This window comes from Eleginops maclovinus, chromosome 1 (assembly GCF_036324505.1).
Source record: "Eleginops maclovinus isolate JMC-PN-2008 ecotype Puerto Natales chromosome 1, JC_Emac_rtc_rv5, whole genome shotgun sequence".
Taxonomy (NCBI): Eukaryota; Metazoa; Chordata; class Actinopteri; order Perciformes; family Eleginopidae; genus Eleginops; species Eleginops maclovinus.
In genome coordinates, this window is record NC_086349.1 from 9629944 (window position 1) to 9653610 (window position 23667).

The following is a 23667-nucleotide window of genomic DNA, read 5'->3' on the forward strand; positions in this document are numbered from 1 at the left end:
TGAAATGTTTAAATTATTTAATGTTCAAAAAGCTCTTTTATTTTTCTCATACTGCCTGTGCTGCAGCACCTATTTTCACCCTCTGTCTGAAACCAGAGCCCAGTCTGCTCTGATAGGTTGATGGTCAGCTCTGTTGTGACTGGTCAAATGCTCAGAGATGTCCCATTCCTTATTAGCATGTCAAGTACAATGTGTTGAGGTGCTAGCCAATTTAAGTGCAAGTGTTACTTAGCGATAACAATATGTTCCTGAAGTAAACATAGGAGTGCAATGGAGGCGTTTCAGGTGGGGAACATAGGAATTTTAGCCTTTGCAGACCATTTACATGCACAAAAACCTACTGCATATAACACACTACAGGAAATAGTAAACAAAAAAAGCATAATAGGACCTCTTGACGCTCTTAAACTGCATGTCTTATCTGTGTATAGCTATGCAAGTCTCTATCCGTGAATACTTATTTGTGTACTGTCTGTGCATCTTGGTTGTCAATGTGTCTGTGCACAGAGATAACAAGTCAAGTGTGCACACATATATCTGTATCTCCACACACATATGCTTGACTGATGGTTTATTTGCATGCACAAAAATTGGTGTGTGTGTGTGTGTGTGTGTGTGTGTGTGTGTGTGTGTGTGTGTGTGTGTGTGTGTGTGTGTGTGTGTGTGTGTGTGTGTGTGTGTGTGTGTGTGTGTGTGTGTGTGTGTGTGTGTCACATCTCTGTAGCTGTCAGTGTCAGCGACAGGCAGCCACACATACAGGATATGACAGCTGATTGGCAGATGGACCAGTAAGATCCGTCATGGCGACCACAGAGGACACTGCCCGGCTGTCAGGGGGAGTTAATGCACAATACTGGAGTCATTAAGGTTTTGAGGCCTTTTTTTAAATCTGGACTCACATTTGCACATGAGCTCACAGCGGTCTATCTTTGACCGAGCTAATGAATTCCTACCGGCTAGTGACCCTGTGCCCTGAAAACACATTTATTAAATCTTTGGCTCGCTATAATGCCTCGTTGCAGAAACGCTACGGGGGAGGCAACATGGATGATGTTTGCAATGGTGCAGGTTCAGTCATAGTTTAATAGCTTTTAACTTTTAGTGTTTACTTTGGTGTCAAAGACTGTAAGTGCATCTTTACTAGATTTAGCTTATTATATAAAAAACTATTTGCTAAAAGAATATTTGAAATTGGATTTACAAGCTATTACTTGCTCTGCTGCTGAATTAGAAACATACGATAAAGCGAGCAAAGATATAAAAAGAGAGTGGTGGCGGTGCCAGAAATGTTTTTGAACATGTTAACAGGAAAGAGGATTTCAAACTGAAAGGTTTCACATTTATAAAATTACATTTCTGTGGATGCTGTGTCACAAGTCTTTATTAAGTATTTTATACGTTTCTTCTCAAAACATTCCTCCCTCGTCACTTGTTTTGCTTTTGCTCATGGCCTCACTCAATGTTGACTATGTGTGCAACCTGCATTTCAAATCTTAGACTTTTGAAATGGAGGTCAGTGCAACTTATTTGAAGTGGATGGATTTCTTATGATGTCAGTAGGAGGTTGAATATTCAAGCCTTGGAGGCTGCAGGATCCCTGCAAAGTGTTCAGCTTTAACAGAGGTAAAGGAGCACTATCTTAAACATCAATTCTCTCATGCTGCAGTTTGTGTTAGGTCAGTGTTGCAGTGTGCAAAAAGCTCACCCGGATTTGCATTTGTTGGATTTAAAGCAATATTTTTAAAACATAAATTTGAAAATTCTTCTCAAAAGTGGCTGACTTAACTGTAGGCCTTATCTTGGACTTAAGGTGTCTTACAGTATATAAACTACACATAAAGCACATGAAACAACTGTCCGCAAAGAGTATTATCATATTAGTATTTTCATGATCGTTGAACTTAACAGTCTGTGATGTATAATAAATCAAAGCCCACTTTCAAATAGCTTATTCTTTATTTATTTTTTTCCTCTTCAACGTGCACATTTATACGGATCATAACAATTAACTAATAAAACTAAACCAAACCCATCCTGCAAAGCTAGCAGCATCCACATCTAGAAAACAAATCACACCCTAGTCCTATTTTATTTTAGCATTCTCTTTATCTTCTTTTTTCTTAATTTAGTTATGACACTTTTATTCTCTTGTTTTTCCATTTTAATTCACAAGTTGTCCCTCAGGAATCTTTGCCCCTTTTAAGTTTTTTAAATCCATGACATCTCACTGCCTTTGTATTTGTGGTTATGGCCACGTTCTTTAAAAAAGGAAAAATCTCAATCACAGGACATCCAACAACACCCTCAGCATTTCCCTTGATAAATCTGTACTTCCCGCCGTTTCCTTTTAACATTTAAGCTCAACCTCCTGTAGATGTTCCCGATTCGCTTCTAACACATGAAATGAATCGTACAAAAAACAACCCAAAAATGTGAATGGACCCTGGTGGAGAGCAGAGAGAGGTGTGAATCATCCATCTGCTCTGCTTCCCTCCTGAGACATACAAGGAGCAGGTGAATGGAAAAAATGCTTGAATCAATGTTCACTCTGTCTGTCACAACCCCAAAACACACACCTACAGCCCCCATTCTCACACACACACACACACACACACACACACACACACACACACACACACACACACACACACACACACACACACACACACACACACATGTAGTAGGAGTATAAAAGGTGAATTGACTGAATAATTGAGAATGGTGGTACCATGAAAGACGGAAAGAAAAAGATAAGATGAGGATGTCTGAGTCATTCACCTTTTTCCCTCAATAATCCATGAGAGTCATAAATGTGTTTAGGGGCTTTTCTTTAAAGAGCACATCTTCCTTTTATGATGCAAAGTGTTATGTGTCTTACTGTATGAACCCACTTTTACACAAACGCAGAACTCAGCTCATGAGTCACTCATTTTGCATTTTTTCAAAATGGTGTGTAAGTGAGAGATAACGTGTAAAAGAAAAGGAGATCAACGTGTTTGTATTTGATATGAAAACATCAGAAAACCCGGAGAGAAACAGGAAGAGCCGTGGGAGCAGAGAGACATAAAATAAGACACATTGCTTTTTATTTCAGTACAAATTCCCACGCAGCACGATAAGTCCCCGAGTTAAAGCGGTTGCCAAGTTCGCTGCTGTCAGAACTTCATATGCTATTTCAGTAACAGTTATGCTGTGTTCACAGATCGTGGGAAATCAATGTGTCAAAAGTCAAAGAGAGGTTTATGTTTTGAACGAAACAAATAAAAAAACAATAACTTTTGATCCTTTTCAATATGTAATTTCTACCTGGCTTAAGTTAGAAAATAAGAAACGGGTGGTTCAAATGAGAATCCCACCTTTTGACTAGACCACTGATCAAACTTGTTCCAGGGACTTAAATGCAACAATCAAAGATTTTCCATTTGATGAAGGTAATTGGTAATAAACAAACTGCCCAAAAACCTAATATTTTTATAGTACTGTTCCTTAAAATCAAGCTTAAATAACATTTCAGTTGACTATGAATAAATATGGACACCTGCTAAATTGGACATGTTCAAAATTCCTTTTGAAAGCTTTTCATTTGGTCACTATTTCCTAGTATTGAATTCACTAATTTATAGAAACCTGCTTAATCCGACATGTTAAACCTCACCAGTATTTTATGACTGTAGCTAGTGTTCTATCTATTGAATGCCACGCATCACAAAACATAAGCCCCTAAATGTATTCAGTGTTTTACTGCAAGGAAAACAAAATGTCTATGGAGTCATTTTTCTTCCCTGTTTTTCTGTTCTACAAGCTTGTGGTAGTAATGACCGCCTGCCAGCAGTGAATTCTGACTTTGAAGAGACGGTGTCAAACTGCAATTCCTCTAGTCAGCCATTACATCCCGAAATCCAATTTAAAGTAGAAATATTTTTCACACATAAAGCTGCACTCTGGCTCTGTGGCTTCCTCTAGAGACAACAAGCTCCATGTCACTTTAACACATTTTTACTGCAGTCAGCCATAATGACTCAAGAAGATCAAGCTCTACATACCGCTCAAAGAGAACCCTTCATTATCAGCAGCGGACTCAGTTCCAATAATAGTATTTCTTTCCTTATCTGTGCCCTCAGGCTGAGTCTTGGTAAAACAGAACTCATCTTGTTCTCCATCACTGGCAATTGGCAAAGCTAGATACTGAAGTCCAGAATCCATAAACCACTCTGGTTTTCCATAACGGCTCTTCTTCAGTGGTTTTGATCTGTGTCGAGGTTCATTTTGGCTTGCTGCATGTGTTTTTTTTTTCCTTTTTGAATAACTTTGATCCTCTCAGAGATCTGCTGCTGCATTTTGTCTAAAATGTTCCCCCATCAACCATCACTGGTTCAGGCCTACGCATTGCAGATTGCAGAGTTGTTCATATATCTATTCTGGGATTCATTTTTCCATTTCAGTGGTGATGTGATGCAGGTTCATAACTCCAGGGAAGAATTCCCCTCAGCCATTATGGAACCAGATGCACAGATTTGCAATGAAACAGTTTTTCCTTTAAGTCTAATTTTCGATGCATGTCCCGTTTGTTCATGCTTTCATGCACAACCATTGGGTTCAATTTAACCAATCAAGTCACTTTTTTAAACTGCCTATGGATTTAACAAACTGAACATTAAGCCTGTCGTTTTTTTCTGTGTAATTTGAAAGCCCTATTTTACTTGGAAAAGAGAGCAATGGAACTTTAAGTCTTCAAATGTTTAGTGTTCAGTATTACAAAAGTCACACATGTAACCTTTAAGAGGTCTGCTAATAGTTGTTGTTATGTATGTAAATTAGATTCAACCAATGAATGTTTGCAAGGTAGTACAAATATTTAAAGTAAACACAAGTTCTAGTATCTGTCATGTCGATTCACTTCTGTACTCAGTTTTTCATGGTTTAAATGAGGCCCTTAAAAAGAAATCTTAATTCTACATCAAATTAGATTCTTTATAAAATGCACTCACATTGTAACTCAACTTTTGTCAACCTTAATCCCAGAAGTAATTTCAGAGTATTCTAAGGATGGTTTTTAGTTGCAAAGCTAACAGTCAACTGATTGTTCTGTAAGTCAATAATATTTTAAGGAAATGTGATGTTTAACTATCCCTCCCTTTGGTTTTATCAAGCATTATGGCTTGAGATTTACAGATCAAGTCAATCCTATATTTTTGATCTACATTTACCAGAGTTTCAGCTGTATTTTGTGTTACTCTATAGAGGTGAGATATCCCTTATTCATCCTTCACACATCCCAGCAGCTTTAGCTTCCTGTCCTTTTGCTTTTAACCCAGGTGAGGGAATTCCCCTCTTTTCCTCCGCTGTATCGTCCCTTTACCTTTGGGTTTTCACTTCAGTCACACACATTGTGCCTTTGTGGGACTCTCTTTCCGAGTGTGAGGGGTGCTGTTAATCAGCAGTGTAGCCCAAGGGAGGAAACAGCTCTCCTCACTGACCCATTTAAAAGCAACATGCTGAGAGAGGAGTGAAAGTAGGACGGGAAAAATACAAAACTTAAAAAAGGTACAGCACGCAGAAACTCAAAGGCTAACACACGATCAGCACACACCTATCTACCTGACTCCCAAGAGACATGCTGTTTTTGGAACAAATATGAACATATTGACGCAACTCTCTGTTTCTTCCCCCACACATTAAGCCCTTATGTCAAACGTGTCCTCATAGGTGCCCTCGAGAGATTGTAACCTGGTTCAATTACTCTTGTAGGAAGATGTTTTTCTTGTGGACGGGGTAGTAGTACGTCCCTCATGTTGAGGCTCTCCAAGGGAGGTGCCCCTTTACTGTCCCCAGGAGGGCCATTCAGCTTCTCTAACAGCCTCCACTTCCAAATAACACCACTACCACTGACTGTGGGGCAGAAGAGTAATGCACCTATAAATGGGAAGACTGTAACAGCACGGGGTAATACTGTATAGTGGTGCAATGATGACCTATTTTTGTAGGCCAATTCTTAAGTAAGCATGGCAAGGACTCCCTCGAGCAATGGGATTTTACAAATTAACTTTGGAATATTGCAGTAAATGAGATACGGGGCAAACATACATGTTTGATTTTTACATGTTTTTTTTTTTAACAGGATCCTGGTCACGTATTGACACAACTTTTATTATAGTTGAATCGAATATACAATCGGCAAAAGTAAATAAGTAATGTCATGCTTTAAATGTACTTCATGTCACCACCGCTAAGCTAAAGGTGGCTAATGTTCGTTGTGATGGCATTTAGAAGTCTGATTTAGCCACTTGGTGGGAACAGCCATTTTTAAGACATTTAACAGATTACTTATTATTAGCGACATATTTTATGTCATAAAACAAAAAGGAAACATCTTGAAAGCTTGAGTTGACCAAAGCATTTCTTTCGGGAATCTAACCAAATGTTATTTAGACAGGGGAGCCTGGAAGTGTTCATATGCTAACTCATTTACCAGCTTAGGACTCAAACCTGCACCACTCTGTAGGCAGACATGACACGAGAAAATAAGCCCATCAATACTTTTATATATTGACTTTGGTTTGCATGCAGAGACTCCTTCACAAAGAGTTTTTTAATATAAAGATAAAAAGCTGCTTGGATACAGTGACGTACGGTTGAAGCTGTGTCTGAAAATGGAGCTGTAGTTAAGCAACACAACACATGTTTTAGTAAAAACCAACCAAATTGTCTGATGGTGATGAATTATTTTCTTTCTGCAGGTAACAGTCTAGAACTATTTATAGAAGATGTGCTAACCTGCACTGCTGAAAGATTTATCTGTGCACATTTTGGAGCAGTATGTCTCCTTTGTGGTTTTAAAGCACAAACTCACTGACCCCCCGTCTCATCATTTAGCCATGGCTGTCTCTCTATATGAGTTTATCTGTTACCAGTCATTTTATATCTACATTGCAAAAGAATATGAAATAATTATCAAAGGAAGCCAGTGGAACAAGTCCCAGATAATAGTGCAACACTTTAAATCAAATGTTAAGCTCACAATTGTTTTTTTGCAATTAACTTATTTCTTTAAAACAGTTTTCAAATTTCTCTCTCTCTATGGAAGTATTTGATGTGTGTTTTTGCTACAAATTGAATTTAAAAAGTCTGATAAAAGAGCACAACCTCACTTGGAAGCAGTTTGTTATACTATAATCTACGATACATTTATGTAGCAAAAGAAGAAGAAGAAATTGGGAAATTGCTTTCTCTACTCTGTTTTGTTGACACACATTACACACACAGAGGATATACATGCACAAACACAGAGGAAATACATGCACACACAACCACATGCAGAGGAGAGGTGGCAGAGCAGAGAGGCAGCCAGGTACCCGGTGCCAAGGGAGCAGATAGAGGTTAGGTGCCTTGCTCAAGGGCACCTCGGCAGTAGCCTAGGAGGAGAACTGGCACCTCTCCAGCTACCAGCTCACTCCATATTTTTTTTGGTCCGATCGGGACGTGAACCGGCGACCCTTCGGTCCCAAGACCAATTTCCTACTGACTGAGCCACTGCCGCCCTCAAAAAGGTATTAGCAATATTAATATAAAACACTAAAGACATTGATGACACATCAAAGAAAAAAGGTTCTTAGTGAGCTTAATCCTTGCTTATAGCCAAGTATTTTATTTTGTCAAGGAGCGATATGTTCACACAAAAAGAATGGTGCCAAAGATGGAGATTGAGAAAAACTAATAGGCAAATAAAGGTGAAAGGGATGGTGAGATGAGAAGATGAAAGACAAAATAGCAAAGGGAAACAGATTGAAGAGGGTGGCCACAGACTGAAGAGGGAGGACAGAAGGATGAACAGGAGGAAAGGGAAGGATTCAGGAGTTAGGAGAGAAAATTTAGAGGAGAAAATAGTAGAAGAGAGGAGGAGGACACAAACAGTGAGGTGGACAGACTGAGGAGAAGGGGAGGGATTTTAAAGCAAAACGAATTGTAGAGTTGGAAGGAGGAGGACAGGGATGAGAGAGGGAAGGGGAGACAGAAAACATAGAGGAGGAGGAGCCATGACGAGGGGGGTTGTGGAGAAATGAAAAACATCACAAAATAACTCCATCATAAACAAAGACTCTGGTATTTGAGTGTGTTTGAAAGAGAGAGAATATGTATGAGGGTGCATGAATGAAGCAACCTTTGAAGACTCCAGACAACATCAGATTGGGAGTCCTTGATTTATGTCACAATGGAGACTCAAGACTAAATTGACATTTGTAAAGTCTCATACGGACCTCCAGTCTTTGAGAAAAATGTATGCTGTTCGCATCAGCGTTAAGTCTCATCACACTAACAGTGAAATCTTAATACGACACTTACAGGTCTCGCCTGACTAAACTAAGAGAGACACACTCAGCACGCTCTCTCTGTATACGTCATCTGCAGGTATTTAAAGAACCGACTGAGAGAAGTCAAGTCGGCACGCAATGATGGAAAGACATAAAACTTTCTGTACTCTGAGAGTCTGCGTGGGAGAGGAAATGCGGTACATGTTTAGAGAAAGGTGAATCAACTGACCAACAAGTCCGTTTAAGATATTTAATTAACTTTATGGATTCCGGATCAGGGTATGTTTCTATCATTTGAGAAACAACAGTCTAAATTAGCAGCTGAAATAATTTGTGAAACTGAAGGAAATATTGTCTCATCATTTCATAGCTATGAAAATAGGTATGAAACTATTTCAGAAAGGCTGAAAGATTGTGTTCTACCGAAGAAAGTACAAGCTATAAAGTATCTTTAAAAAATCCAAGCATTTAACAATGAAACTTTGCCAAAGATGTCAACTTGTGAACCACCTTCACAAGTTAACTGCTGCTCATAAGGTAAGACTACCAGATGGTTATTTTTTTTATGACTGCGTTGTGGACTTGTGATTTGAATGATTCATTGCTCAACTTGCTGAGAAATAACAAAGAACAAAAAAAATAACACATGCATAACAAGTGACCTGTCTTGCAGGTTTGTTAATGCATATTGTATGAATGCTTAAAAAAGGTAAAGGAGTTCTGTGTGTTGAATAAGTAAAGGCAAGAAAAAGCAAGAGGAAAAACGAAGAAAATTGCAAATACGCAGAAATGAACAAAGAATTAAGAAAGAGGAGAACAGAAATAGAAAGAAAAGGAGAAAAAGGGTGAAAATGGGTAATCAGTGGGAAGGGTATATTTTGAATCAGAGCAGGAAGGTGTTCAGAAAAGTTGCCAGTTTGAATCCCACTTGGGTAAGTCAGGGCTGGGGAGAGAGGATAAAATAAAGGGGGCAGAGAGGACAAGATGAAAGGAACAGATTGAGAGGAGGCGGCTGGACAGAGAAAGAGGAGAGAAGGAGAAGGACGAGAGCAGAGGAGAGGAGAGCGAGCCGTTGTATTATTAATTGTAGTGAGATGTCCTGAAGTGCAGGAGCGAACCGTACGTCCATTAGGAGCCCGTCGCTGCTGCTCTCCTCTATTTCTGTTCTGATTTCTTTCTAAATAGAGAAGCATGAGTCACTCCAACCTTTTTTTCCCCACTCGTTGTCAACTCGCCTTGATTCAGGCCCTTGTTTTAAGTGCATGGCAATATTTTAGACTGATACAAATTCCTAGCCCAAACGGAAATTTGTATTAGTGGAAACATCATGTAGAATATAGTTCTCAGTCATTTTAAATTTTGAAACACACATTTGATTGGTGGTTTGACATATTGTTGCATATTTACATCTCTTTGATTTGAACACTAGCACTGATTTGTTCATTTTCTTGGGAAAATGGCTTTACTCATATAAAACATCTATGACACACATCCGATCAACAGACAGAGAGAAGCAGCAAACACAATAGAGCTAAGAAGATGTGGAATAGAAAGAAGGGAAAACAACAAAAAATACAACTACAAGTAATCACTTGTGTGTGCGTTAACAGTTCCCACTTGGACAGTGCAGAATGATGGATCCCTATCGGTGATACAGGCAGGCAGGTAGGTGTGTGTGTGTGTGTGTGTGTGTGTGTGTGTGTGTGTGTGTGTGTGTGTGTGTGTGTGTGTGTGTGTGTGTGTGTGTGTGTGTGTGTGTGTGTGTGTGTGTGTGTGTGTGTGTGTGTGTGTGTGTGTGTGTGTGTGTGTGTAGGTCTGTTTCGCACTTCTCACATGCGACATCTGCTCCATTCTGTCTGTACTATTTTAGGACGCTGACCAGCATACACAGCTGAACATGCTCTCTCTCACACATGCACAAAATAAATATACACATGCACACACACGCCTACCTGCCTATAACACCAACGGGGGTCCATCGTTTTACACTGACCAAGTAGGGACTTCAAGATATAGCCATTCACAAAAGAAATTGAATAGCAATCACTTTAAATATAGGACTTTTCAGTAGATTACAACCGATTTGTACAAATTAAACCATTTATTTAAGTTCATCACATAAAGCACGACCTACACTGGAACTCACGGGTCGAACAATTGACTGAGAGTCAAACTGATGTGGATTATTGTGATGTGGACATCAAAAACTGATGATGAGGATACCTCGAGTTAGTTTGTGTTTGTGTGTGAGTGAGAGAGTCTTGTTCTCTGACCATGTTAATCTAATAAGAGCTGGTCATCATGTCTCCACTCGCCAACACTTGTTGGTATTTATTTGTTTGGTGTTGAATAAATGTCACACAGTTTAGGAAACATTATGCAGCTTCTGTCTTAAATGATCTACTCTGTTTCCTCGCTCCATTAGTTTGTTTCTCTCGGGGTACCACGCTCAACAATTTAGAGATTGTTATTCTTTTATTTATCTCCCAGTAGAACAGAGAGCAGCTAGACAAGGGAACAGATAAAGGACAAGAAGAAGAAGCAAAAAAGATAAACGAAAGAGCAAACTAAAACTAAGTCCACTCCATTAACCTCTAATGACCCCCACAGTGCTGATAGCAACCTTTAGATTGACCAATCAGTGCTTTGGGAACTTCTCACACATGTACACACACCTAATTAAATACAACCAGAGAAATTCAATAAATTACCCACATTAACCTTTCTGACACTGTGGCATTTTCCGGAGGCAGAGTGTCCGACAGTGTGACAGACATTATAATAAGATGGTTACTACAGCAGAAAAACAATAAGTGTTATGTAGAAATAAAACTGACAGTGATGGGAACTACTGTATGTGAGCAACAGTTAATGCTGCGTTAGATTTCCTGTGGTTGTTGTTAGTGTGTTTTAGTTATACATGTCCAGAAATGCACTCAGATATGTGAATCAATAATCACCTCTTTCAGTTCCATCACCCTTCATCATAATGGGCCCTTTCCATGGTGCACACATGTGAGTAGTTTTCAACAGAACAGTAGGAAGCATTTACAGGAGTTAGTGACAAATACATACCATAACCTGTCACTGCTTCATGATAAAAAGCTGCCTTGTTATTCTACAGTTTAGCTTTAAATGTGAGGCAGTAGCTAATGCAGGTTTTGATTAGCTATAATCAAGCCATGCAGTGCTGCCAGACTCGGTGGAAGTGTTACCCTTGGTGTCACGCACCGCTCAAAATTGTAGCAGTGTGCTGCGCTCATAGTTGAGAATTATTTCAACTTTGACCTTGTTACCACTGTCCCTTCGACGCGCAACCAATAAGATTAAAGCTGTATGTAGTGGAGCCAGTTAGCAGGGAAGGTAACCATAGAAACTAAAAAGATTTATGTTAAAGTCCTTTTTAACATTGTATTTTGGATAATCTCAGAGCGACCCCATGGACTAGCTATGGTAGCTAATATTTTGATCCACATTTGGATCATTTGCAAGTTAGCGGCTAACCAGAAAAAGTAAAAATATATGTTTTTTGTGGCATCAACACAAGTATACCGTACAATAACTGCTGAACATCAACTCACGATATTTTCCTCAAGGTTAAATTCTCTACTATGGGAAGATGAAGCATTTTCAGTCTGGCAATTAGGTAATTTGAAGGACAAGTATTCATGAGCTTTTTCCTTTAGGGGTCCAACCTCTCAATGGAATCTTGCTTATATAATGTTTGCACACAAACACACACCACGTGTACACAAACACACTAATGCAGTCTAAATGTCACAATCCCTAATCAGTTTTCCTCAGCCATGCGGACAACACATACACACTCTTTTAGACATACACAGGTGGCCTGGGTGCAGTAATCCTAATAATTGTTGCGACAGCGGTGATGACGGCTGTGAAAGTCTGAATGACAGACCGGACAGAGAAATGGCCTCATTCACTCATTCAATAACACCTGCTTACAGACAGTGTCAGGGTAGTGAATGTGCCTGTGAGAGTGGCATGGTGTGTCATCATTCATTACACCGCTGCTACACCAAACACTGAGTTATTGTGTTTGAAATGTTTTGAATTCAAACCGCGGAATTCATGAAACAACATACACCACAGTTTATGAGACACGCCCAGCCACGATCAAGCTCCATTAGCTTAGATAAAACTTACAGATGGAAGAATGAGCACACAAAAGGGAAAGAGAAGAAGGGGGAAAAGTATTGGAGTCTGGCTTGAAGAAGAGAAGCAGAGAGGACAGAGGGGACAGGATAAACTTAGTGACTTTTTACTTTTCTATTCCAGGAGACGCAGCCTTCCCCTTTCCATATTTCATCTCCTGGTATTTATATTTCAAAAAACCTTTGCTTAATTATTGATGTATAAAGAGAGCGTGTCCCTCCATGTTTCTCTGCCACACAGTCTTTCTCAAACACTAACTTTAATCTCCATCACTTTGTTAAACATCTTCATTTATTCAGAAAAGGCACACGGTTGTTTTACGTTACAGTGTGTATTCTAATCTAGTGCATGGTAAAGAGAGAAGTGACCTGGAACTAAAATTAGACAAACATATTCTCTAAAAACAGAATACAGTACATTAGCAATGGGGAAAAAAAGAAACATTTAAATGTATTTAGAAACATTTTTTGTCAAATATGTGCTTTCAGTATGAAAACACAACGGAAGTAGAAGTTAAAGGGGCCCTATTATGCTTTTTGGAGAATTCCCTTTCCTGTAGTATGTCATTTAGGATGCATGGAAATGGTCTTCAAAGGGTAAAATCCCAACGTTCCCAAGTTTCTCTCCCACATATTCCTCCCCTGCCTGAAACGGCTCAATTGGAATCCTTTGTTTACTTCAGATACATAGTGACCTCACTACGTAAGCCTCGGACTTCCATTGACTAGCGCTCCAACACATTGTGCGTTATAGGCAAAGGGTCGGGATATTTCTAAGCGGTTTTTATGGTTAGAAAGCTTACTGAATACAACGTAAAATCTGCTTGGGCAAAGAATAACTTTGAGCCAATGTCTGAATTCATAGTAAGTTTGAGATAAAACATATCAAGACACTTAAACATCAACAAATTCCTTCACTGAAGAGATTACGTGATTTGGGAATTTAAGTCAGTAAAGACCAACGCCCAAATTGTCAGACACATTTAAGGAATGACAAGAAACTTGGATGTCAATGATCAAATACAACAAGTACAATGGCTAATTGAACTCATTGTATTGTACATGAGGTCCTGCTACTGCACACTTTTCCAAGATTAAAAGAGTTTACAGTAAGTGAAACATTGAGTTCATCTGACAAAAAATCTGCTTGCATTTACAAAACATCCCATGGAGAACATGAATGCTTGGAGTCAAATGTATCAAAAAGGTATTGCTAGAATATTATAGTCTTGACCAAATTAGTGGACAGACCAACTGACAGATATTGAAATCCCTAGAGCAAAAACTTTACTGTTAAGAAAAAAAGATCCAGCTCATTCTTCCCTCTGGAACTAAGGTGGCACGTGATTCAGCTCTACATGCCTAGTTTCCTCTCAGCCTCCATATATTCCTCCTCCCATCTGATTCCACTGCTCTTTCGCTCTTCATCTCACTTTAATTTTCTCTTTTTATTCATCTTTGTTTCTCTGAATGTCTCTTTATCCATCCTAATTACAAAGTCACTTCTCCTTTTTTTACTTCCTATCACTTCTGAACCCTTTTCTTTTTTATATTATGTCTCTAGGTCTCCAATTATTTAAGACCTTTTTAACCATGCTTTGACTAACCATGACTATAACTCAAAAGTTAGGTAAAACATATCCAGCATCGTCCTTTTTTTCTTGAAGTTCCTAATATGAAGAATTGTATCTTTTTGTACTAATTATGAATAAGTATTGATCGTTATAACCCTCTGACGTTTCCATATTCCTCCTTTCTTGCCTCTCTTTATATTGTCTTTTCTTCTCTGCTCTCACATTTTCTTGCTTGCTTCAGGCCTTAACCCACATTACACACTCAAACACTCAAACACTCATACTCTTTACATAATATATCTTCTTTATATCAACGTGCATGTGAGAGTCAAAGGTTTTTATTTCTCACGGTTGAAATAACATTTTGAACCATTCTTTATCCTTTATGTGTACATTTATCTCTGTTACTACACAATAACACTTCTATATATCCTGGTACATTATCTCTGGGTCTACCTTAAGGCAGTGACAGTACATTACGGTACACTACTATGAACAGCTGTACTCCCCAGAGACCCTTAAGGCATCACGTTGCCTTAAGTAGATACGACAGTCATTCTCAGTTTGCCAGACTGATTTACATACATCCTTGCATCTTTCTGTCTTTTCTTTCAAATATTCTTCCCTCTTTGATTCTTTCCCACATCATTCCTTACTTATAGATATTTTTCTAATATATCCTTTCTAAATACTCTGTTGTTGTTGCATAATTCCTCTGATACATACATCCCAAATGTCTTCTTTTTTTCTTTCCTTTCTTACGTTTATTATTTCCTTTACTTATTTGTCTCCCTTTCCATTCCTTTGCCGTTGCTTCCTTTCTTCCTTCATTTCAGCTTTAAGCCTGAGTCTGGATCGATAAAGAGGAGGTGAGAGAGCAGTCGGCCTTTACACTCGTTGCATTGTGGCATGAGCCGAATCACTTTGGAGGATAGAAAGAAAGCGTAACTGAAAAGGATGTCTGTGTTTTGTGATTAAGCTTTTTTTTTTAACCTTCATTCTGTGTCATTCTTTTGACTTTTTGCCCTTGCAGTCTATCTTTATTTTTCTATTGTTCTTTCGTCCATTTGTTCTCCCCCATCATCGAACTCAATCTCTTCCTCTTTTTATGTCCATCGAAGAATTTTGGCCTCATTTCACCTTTTATATTTCCCTCTTGATCTTTCTTCACCTTCGAGGAAACAAAGTTTTGTTGTGCCCCTCTTGAAATTTGTGAAGAGGAGGCTTTATTCATTTAACAGCTGATGGATTGTTGGAGGCTGTGCTAAATTGATTTCAAAGTGTCAAAAAAAATAAGCCATTCTGTGCGTTTGATATTTAAGCTAAGATCATTTTCCAATTTCAGTGGTTGCTGTGACCATCTTTTAATGGCATGTTGGCTGAGTATGACTTTGTTATGTACCAATGTACTTAAGTACATCTTTCTGAAAAGCAAGCTGGATTGAAGCTGCAGTTTTATGAACCAATAGCGAATTGCTCTTTGTCGTTATCACCCATCGATTAGTAAATCTCAGCAGTTGAACTGAGCTTTAATATGGTCACTTTAGATGATGCCACAGAGGAATGCAACATTAACTCCTGTGTTGCTACATTTCTCATCAGCTATTTCTTTCAAATCTTGCATCATTCAGAAGAATTACCCATCTCTTTTCTGAAGATGTGGATGTCCAATACAAGGCACTGATCATATTTTGTAACTGTGTTGACCTTCGTCTTAAATTAGTACCATTGCTCATAGGAACACTTAAGTACAGACTAACATTAAAATCAATAGATTAAAAGGTGATAAAGACAAATTCGAGCATGATTGGGGTATTATTATCTCATTACAAATTAAATAAATTGGTGTATGCAATTAACAATCATTTTTGTTTACTTATTAAATTACCAAGGTTAATGAATGACTATCAAAGTACAGAGGTGGAGATGGATGAATATATAAATATACGTCTAGGTTTAGAGCCTTACACCAAAAGACAACAAATACACAAGAAAGTTGGGAAGATTAAAGCCAAAGTCTAGTGGAGGATTGCTATATATTGAATAAAAGCAGAAAAAAAGAAACAATATAAAACGGAATATAGGCCTATAAATACTCAGTATGAAAAAAGCAGAAGACAGGAGAGAAGACAATAAATCCCTTGGAGTTTCAGGTCTGCATCGATGCAGTAAGGAGGAAGAAAGTCCAACAGGGGAATGAATAGTATTTTATATTTGTGCTGAATGGTATCGATTGTCTGGGCAGGGATGATTCTGAATCGTGTGTGTGTGTGTGTGTGTGTGTGTGTGTGTGTGAAATTACAGTTCTTGTTCTTTTGTGAACGACCAGAGTCTTTCATTTTGGGAAAGTGGGGCAAAGTCCCACCTGCTGGTAGCTGAAGAAAGTTTGATTTGAGTGGTATTCAAAAACTTATAAATATCTATTCAGTATATGTTTATAATTCTGGAAGCTGTTAGTATTTGCTTTAGTTATTTAACATTATCCCCCAATTGAAAGTCAGTGGCCAAAAAGGAAAAGTTTTGAAAAATTATCCCATTGCTTGTAATGTCAAGTGGACCAAGCATGGAAAAAAACAGTAAGTACACCCGAAGCATTCGGCAAAGGATTGTTGTTGTCATTTGACAAAAGATAACATTTATTTTATAGATAGGAACACATGGCTAACTACTAGCTTCTAGACACTTTTTGCCTCGTGTGTTATTCTATAGCAGTACCTGGTCAAGATAAGCCTTTCACCCAGACCGCACATACAAACAGTGAATTAGGTAGTAGGCCAGCAAGTTCAGGAGAACAGCTATATGCCCAGTCAGATTTGTACGTGTGTTTAACTCTAGTCAATTGGTTTTGCATCTTTGAAATGTAATTTTTGCCCCACCATTTTGTACGACAATACCTTGTGTGTGAACACTGTACTGCATGTATTCTCTCTTACCTCCACCAGATGCGGCGTGGGGTTGAAGCCACACAGGTTGCACACTTGGCTGTGACACACTGTACAGGAGTTGTAGTTGGGCGGGTCAGAGCTACCGATGTTCAGTTCCGTTTTACAAAGAGGGCAGTTCACTTTCGGCTTCTCAGGTTCTGGAGCAGGCTTGGGGGCCACCACAGGCTCCTGCTTATGCAGCGCTTTCTCCAGATGAGCAGGTGCTTGCTGATTCTGTTGTCCTTGCAGCCCTTTTTGATGGTGTGCGGGCGACTGCTGTTGGGGAATTCCATGTTGATGCGACGTGGTCTGCTGCTTCTGAGTTGCCGCTTGCGGTCCACCCATCCTGGGACCCCCCATTTGGCTGGGTGGATAAGGGCCTCCGATTTGGCTCGGCACTTGAGGGCCACCAATTTGGCTCGGTGCATGGGGCCCACCCATTTGACCTTGCGCATGAGAGCCACCCATTTGACTTGAGGCATGAGGGCCACCCATTTGACCTGGGGCATGAGGGCCACCCATTTGACCTGGGGCATGAGGGCCACCCATTTGACTTGGTGCATGAGGGCCACCCATTTGACCCGGAGCATGAGGGCCACCCATTTGACTTGGTGCATGAGGGCCACCCATTTGACCCGGCGCATGAGGGCCACCCATTTGACCCAGTGCATGAGGGCCACCCATTTGACCGGGGGCATGAGGGCCACCCATTTGACTCGGGGCATGAGGGCCACCCATTTGACTCGGTGCATGAGGGACACCCATTTGACTCGGCAGGGGCCCCATTGACTGTGCATGGACCACCCATTTGACTCGGTGCATGAGGGCCCCCCATACTGAATGGTTTGGCGGCAGGGGTTCCTTGCTGTTGCTTGTTGTCAGGAGTTGTGTTACTGAACACCACCTTGCCCCGTGCAGGGCTTGGCTGGGTGGAGGCACCAGCTAGCGGGTCAACATTGATCAGGGTACTGGCCTGATTGAGCAATGATGCCCCGAAGCCGAAAAGTTTGGTCAGGCCATCCTGGGCAGGAGGAGGGGCCTGACTCTGAGGTCTGTGGGCTGGGGAGGAACCAGCGCTCCTGGTCTGGTCATGGTGACGCGCTACAGACTGGTGCATCGGAGAACCGCGACCCAAATCGGGCTGCGACGGTGCCTTTGTCATGCCAGGGAGAGGCACAGCTCCAGGATGGGGAATCCTTGGACCCCCAGGCTGGTTTAGGCCCCCTGTAGGACCTCCAGCAGCTCCTGGAGCTCCAGGGCCTCTCTGGGAGTACTGGTCGGATTTCATACCCTGCTGAAAGGACCCAGACTGGGTCTGGGGGCCGCCAGGGCTTGGTTGTCTCTGCAATCCTGGGGAAGTATGAGGCTGATTTTGGGGTCCTGGCTTGGATGCAGGGTACAACTGGGGCTGAGAATGGGGATACTGCTGGGGCTGGGAGTATGGCTGAGACTGGGAGTATGGCTGGGACTGGGGCTGGGAGTATGGCTGGGACTGGGAGTATGGCTGAGACTGGGGCTGGGAGTATGGCTGGGACTGGGAGTATGGCTGGGACTGGGATTGGGAGTAGGGTTGACTTTGGGAGTAGGGTTGATTTTGGCTGTAAGGCTGAGACTGGGAGTAGGGTTGAGTCTGGCCGTAGGGCTGAGACTGAGGCTGCTGTTGGGGCTGCTGCTGCTGCTGCTGCCGCTGGGTGGGCTGACTCTGAGCCAAAGGTTTGGGCTGTGCTGCTGCTGCCGGCTGTATTGGCTGAGGTGTGGGCTGCTGAGGCTGGACGATGGGCTTGGCTTGGTGGGACGGAGAGTGAATCTGCTGTTGGCTCTTAGAGCGAGGCGTGGTCATATCAATGCCAAGAGCTCTTTGCATCTGACAATTCAGACACAGCCACTCCTGGACCTGCAGACAGAGAGCAAAAAAGGGTTTTATGTTATTAAAACTTTTCTTCAAATCTAATCACACTAATATATATTCTGCATCAGCCTCTGTCAACCCTTCATTGAAGCTGATTATCTCTACTTAGTGAAGTATTATAAAGCTGTTTCTATAACAGCACCAATCCATCAAAATGGAAGTGTTCTTGGCGTATTGTGCATCAGCTTAAACATACAGTAGTTCCCCAATTTCAGCGTGTCATATTCTGCTTGGCTTACTGGGTCATCGAGTTGTAGCTTCCAATCGTTGTAAAAGTTAAAACAAATGGAGCAAATAAAAGGGGGTAAAGATAATTTATGGAGACAGTGCAAACTATTGATATAACACATCAGTATGATTAATTGACTTTCCATTCCAAGCAGATTGCTGTAGATTACTTTAAATATCATCGCTGACTCAGACAGGGTGCACCGGAGTCTCATCCAAACCAGATGGTCACTGTATTCATTCAGCCAACTTCAAAGCTGAAGATATTAGACAGAGTACATTTGGATGGCTACACACAGAATATGTTCAAGTCTTGTGGAAAACGTAAGTGCAGAGAGAACAGTTTTAATCAACCAGAAATAGAGCGAGAGAGAGGTAAATCAACCACAAATTGACTGCAGCGCTGAGTGGTTGCTGAACCGAACCGCAACCTGAGAGAAAAAGCATCACATCTCTCGCCGACACACACATATAAATCCACAGAGGTATGCACATCAAGTGACACGAGCGACACACAGACAGATATAATAAGAGACACTAGCAGTCAAATGACATGAAACACCTCTCAGCATCTAAAAATAAAAGCATCACCCCTCCTCCTCCTCCACTTCTCCATGTCTTCCTCCTTCCTTCTCTTCTTCCTCCAGATGAGAGCTGATACTCCCTTGTGTCCGGACCTTGCTTGGCTCTCTAATTTCTCCCGACTGCAAAACACACACAGCTCCTCTCTGAGTAAACCTGCTCTCGTTCTGTCTGTCCTACTGTAGCTTTGCATCCGACACAGCTGCCATAAATCGCGCTATCTTAGCTCCTCTGCAGCCAGACCAAAGCTAGTAAATCTGTGCACGTTTCAAGCGTTTCTCCCATCCCATTTGCTTCCCACAATGCAATGCGCAGATGTACTGTATCACCCCGCCTGTATCTGCTGAACCCACTCCCCCCCTCCCTCCTCTTGATTTTTTTTTCTTATGGACAAGTTGGCTTCTTGAATTTGAAGGGGAAAAAAAGATGTCTGCATCAGTCACGTACCCTAACTAAGCACTTCCTCCCACTGTGCTGTCCCAGCCTGCTTTGCAGTCTGGCATTTTCTAGCTTGACGGCATTACTGATCCCATGATCTGTTAACTCAGCGACTACCGCCTATACTACAGCCTGACATCCTCTTTAACATATTCTCTTTGTAGCTGTCTTTCCTCTCCTCTCTGCTTCTGTTTTTTTTCTCACTTATTCACATCCCCTCTACACTTTCTTGTTTTCCGTCTTTACCCCCATTTTTCCATTCTCTCTGATCAGCTTGAAAATGTAGGTCTCGTTCCTTGAATAGCTAAAGCGGAAGGAGATTTGAAAGTATAATTTTTGCTGTGCAGGCTCCTCCCAAGTTGTGCTGCCATAATTACATCTGATGAAGATGGCGAGAGGGAGATGGAGAGAGATAGGGAGGAAAAGAAGGGGGCTGATTTTAATGAGTCCCTGTCTATCCATCTTTTTTATAAGCAACATCACAAGAGACCATTGAATGAATGTGGAATAAACCTAATGATGGAGGGATGGGAAAGAGCAAGGAAAGATGGGGAGGGAGCGAACATGGAGGGAAAGGAGTCAGCAGTTTTTTAATCCAGGCAGCTCTTCTGCTCTCATCATGTCAAGCTTAATCAACAGCACAGCGGCGCAGAATAGCCACCTCTGCTTCAACGTGTTTAAAACCATTGAATCCTTTACACACCAGAGTCCTGTGTTCATAATTAGGCGTGATGAATTGAACCATCAGCAGAAAAGCGTATATCCAAACATATGTAGATGAATAAAACCAAAACCTATCTGCATGGCTGTGTCTTGAGAGCTTCATCTGCTTGCATCCAATTGACAGCACACCATCTCGTTTCCTATTAAATGCACATTTTGTAGCATAAACTACATTATGATTATTCTCAGTTGTTAGCCAAAGCTTCATTTTAGAAAAAACAAGTATGACTCGTGCTATTTTGAGGTTGTTGGTGCTTATAGCCAAAATCACTGTTATACTCTTTATGTGCAATGTGTTTAGCAGTAGGCAAACGTCTAGGCATCATTGTATGCCAAACATCCTCTTCCAACAAGAAGCTGTGTCAATGTGATGCCAACCTTGACTGCTTTTGTTAAGGTATTTCTCACTTATCCTTTTAACAGGGAGTTGTAAATATTGAGCTTGGTGATGACTATTACATCTGTTTTGTCTTTGCGATCATAAGCTAGCTTGAGTCTTCAACTTTAACTGCCTTTATGGCTGCAGTATATACTAGAGAATGGGACTCGGGATTCCTGTTTGCAGATGGAGCACATTATTAATCACATAATCAAACACAAGCCTGCAGCCTGAAAAAATATACGGACAGAAGACATTCAGCCACTTTATGAGCATTTATCTTCATCCTACCCTCAGAAACTGCCTCAAGACTCATGTTGAAACCGCACCTCGGACGGACACTGACTAAAAGACAGCTTTGAGGTCTCTAATGTACCTCTAAGCATTAGAGTACAGGTGTCCCTTTAAGTTATAGCCCATTTACTATTTCCTGTGTACGGTTCACCAAGCAGTCATTTTGCATATATGGTGTGGACGCCTGTTGAGGCAATTTTCAAGCCTGTGGAGGTTATTACATGAACAAGTGGCTGTGAATGTCTTTCCTGAAAGCAGGAAAATGAGCCCTGACTATCTCAAATGACGCTGACTTTGCTCTCTCTTACTCTCTACTCTAGGTAACGCCGTTATTTTTTATTTATTTTTTTATAAATTCATTTTAAAAGGGCCCATTCGAACATTATAGGGGATATATGTAGCACCCTTATGTAACAAGGAAGCATGTGGAATTGCATTGATGGCAAAGTACAAATATGTTAATGAATGCACATGCTTACTTCTTCCAAAGACACACACACACACACACACACACACACACACACACACACACACACACATACTCCCAAATGCACAAGGACAAATCTGTTTTGGGTTTGTGAGATTGTATTGGAGCATTTTAGCACCCATGCTAGCCACCCAGTTATTTTTCTGAAGAACAGTACATCTAAAATAGAAGAAAAGAAACCATAAACTGTCTTTTCAATGAATCTCTGCAGTCTTAACAGATCAAAACAATTCAATTAATAAAATCAAATGCCAACTGCAATATCATTCAACATAGTTGGCAGTATACTGAACCCATATCAAGCAGCTTAAGAGTAGAAGTTGCACGGAGCAGAGTTCGCTGTGAGTCTAATCTAATTTGTCATTAATTAGCCCGGAGAGAAGAGGTGGGAGGGTCAAGATCCAATCAAATAGTCAAAACTGTGTAGACATGAAAATCTATGAGGCCTTCCTTTCTACCATCTTCCTATTCCTGCTGGGGTTTCTGCTTTTTTCTACTCATTAAGAAAATAGCTAATAGGACATCTGAAAAGATCTGTGGGCACGTAGGCATGAACATCTATTCTACATCCATGCTGACATAACTAGCTGCTCCTACTGACCATGCGTAACGCTGTTTTGCGTTAGTCATGGAAGAAGCAGTACAAAAGCAAATATTTACTCGTAAACTGCTCATTATCGGCATTAAGGTGTTATATATTACAGGAACCGTTGCAAAAACCAAGCAATTATTACATTTCAGAATTAAAAACAAGAACATGGATGGACCAGGATGCTCTCTGTCTTTGCTGAATATAGGGAAGTTATACTTGAAGCTTGCCTTCCCTACACCTTAAAGAACAGTGCTTAACTTAGCTGTGAGTGTGACTAGAAATAGAGTTCATTGAGTGGGCGGGCATAGAGGCCGAATTTAAATTGGACCGATCATGTGTCACTGCTAGGGCTGTACCTTTTGTCTAATTGTGTCTCACTCTCCTTCTGTGTCCTCTGTAGTGTATATTTGTGTGTGTGTGTGTGTGTGTGTGTGTGTGTGTGTGTGTGTGTGTGTGTGTGTGTGTGTGTGTGTGTGTGTGTGTGTGTTTGTGCGCTTGTTGTTCCCGTGCTTCTCTTCCCTCCATTCCCCATCTACACACCTGCTCTGAATTAGCCTCGTTAGTCTTTCCCTGCTCCCAGAGTCTCCTCAGCCAATCAGCTGCTTGCATTTGCTCCTAGTTAATCACCTCATTCCCCTCACCTGAGCTACTGTATCAACACAGCTGCACTTTGTTGACTCAGATTAGTTTGCAGAATGTCAAAAAACAAATACAGGATGAAGTAATAAAATAAAAAGTCAATAGTAACAATGACAAAAGACAAAAGTGTCATGACATTTTCTTGTTGTGCTAATAAATAATATAAACAAAATGCAAGGGTTTATCTTTAAACATGTACTCTCTTTTTTGATTAATGACACAAATATCTACCAGTATATCAGCCAAACACACACACACACACACACACACACACACACACACACACACACACACACACACACACACACACACACACACTAACCTTTAAATAGAAAACACTTTTCTAACATCAGACGAAAGAGGAAAAAAGCTATTCTTACATGTTAGGCCTAGATGAAAACTGAACTATGTTCT

At 40.7% G+C, this 23667-nt stretch overlaps 1 protein-coding gene across 1 annotated transcript in view; it reads right to left on the reverse strand.

Annotated features, from left to right (window-relative positions):
* The window catches only part of bsna (bassoon presynaptic cytomatrix protein a), a 134972-nt gene that overhangs the window by 57207 nt on the left and 54098 nt on the right, over positions 1-23667 (reverse strand). Inside the window, 2 exon segments of the mRNA XM_063887197.1 lie at positions 16992-17755; positions 17802-18876. Of these exon segments, the coding sequence (XP_063743267.1) occupies positions 16992-17755; positions 17802-18876 (1839 nt within the window).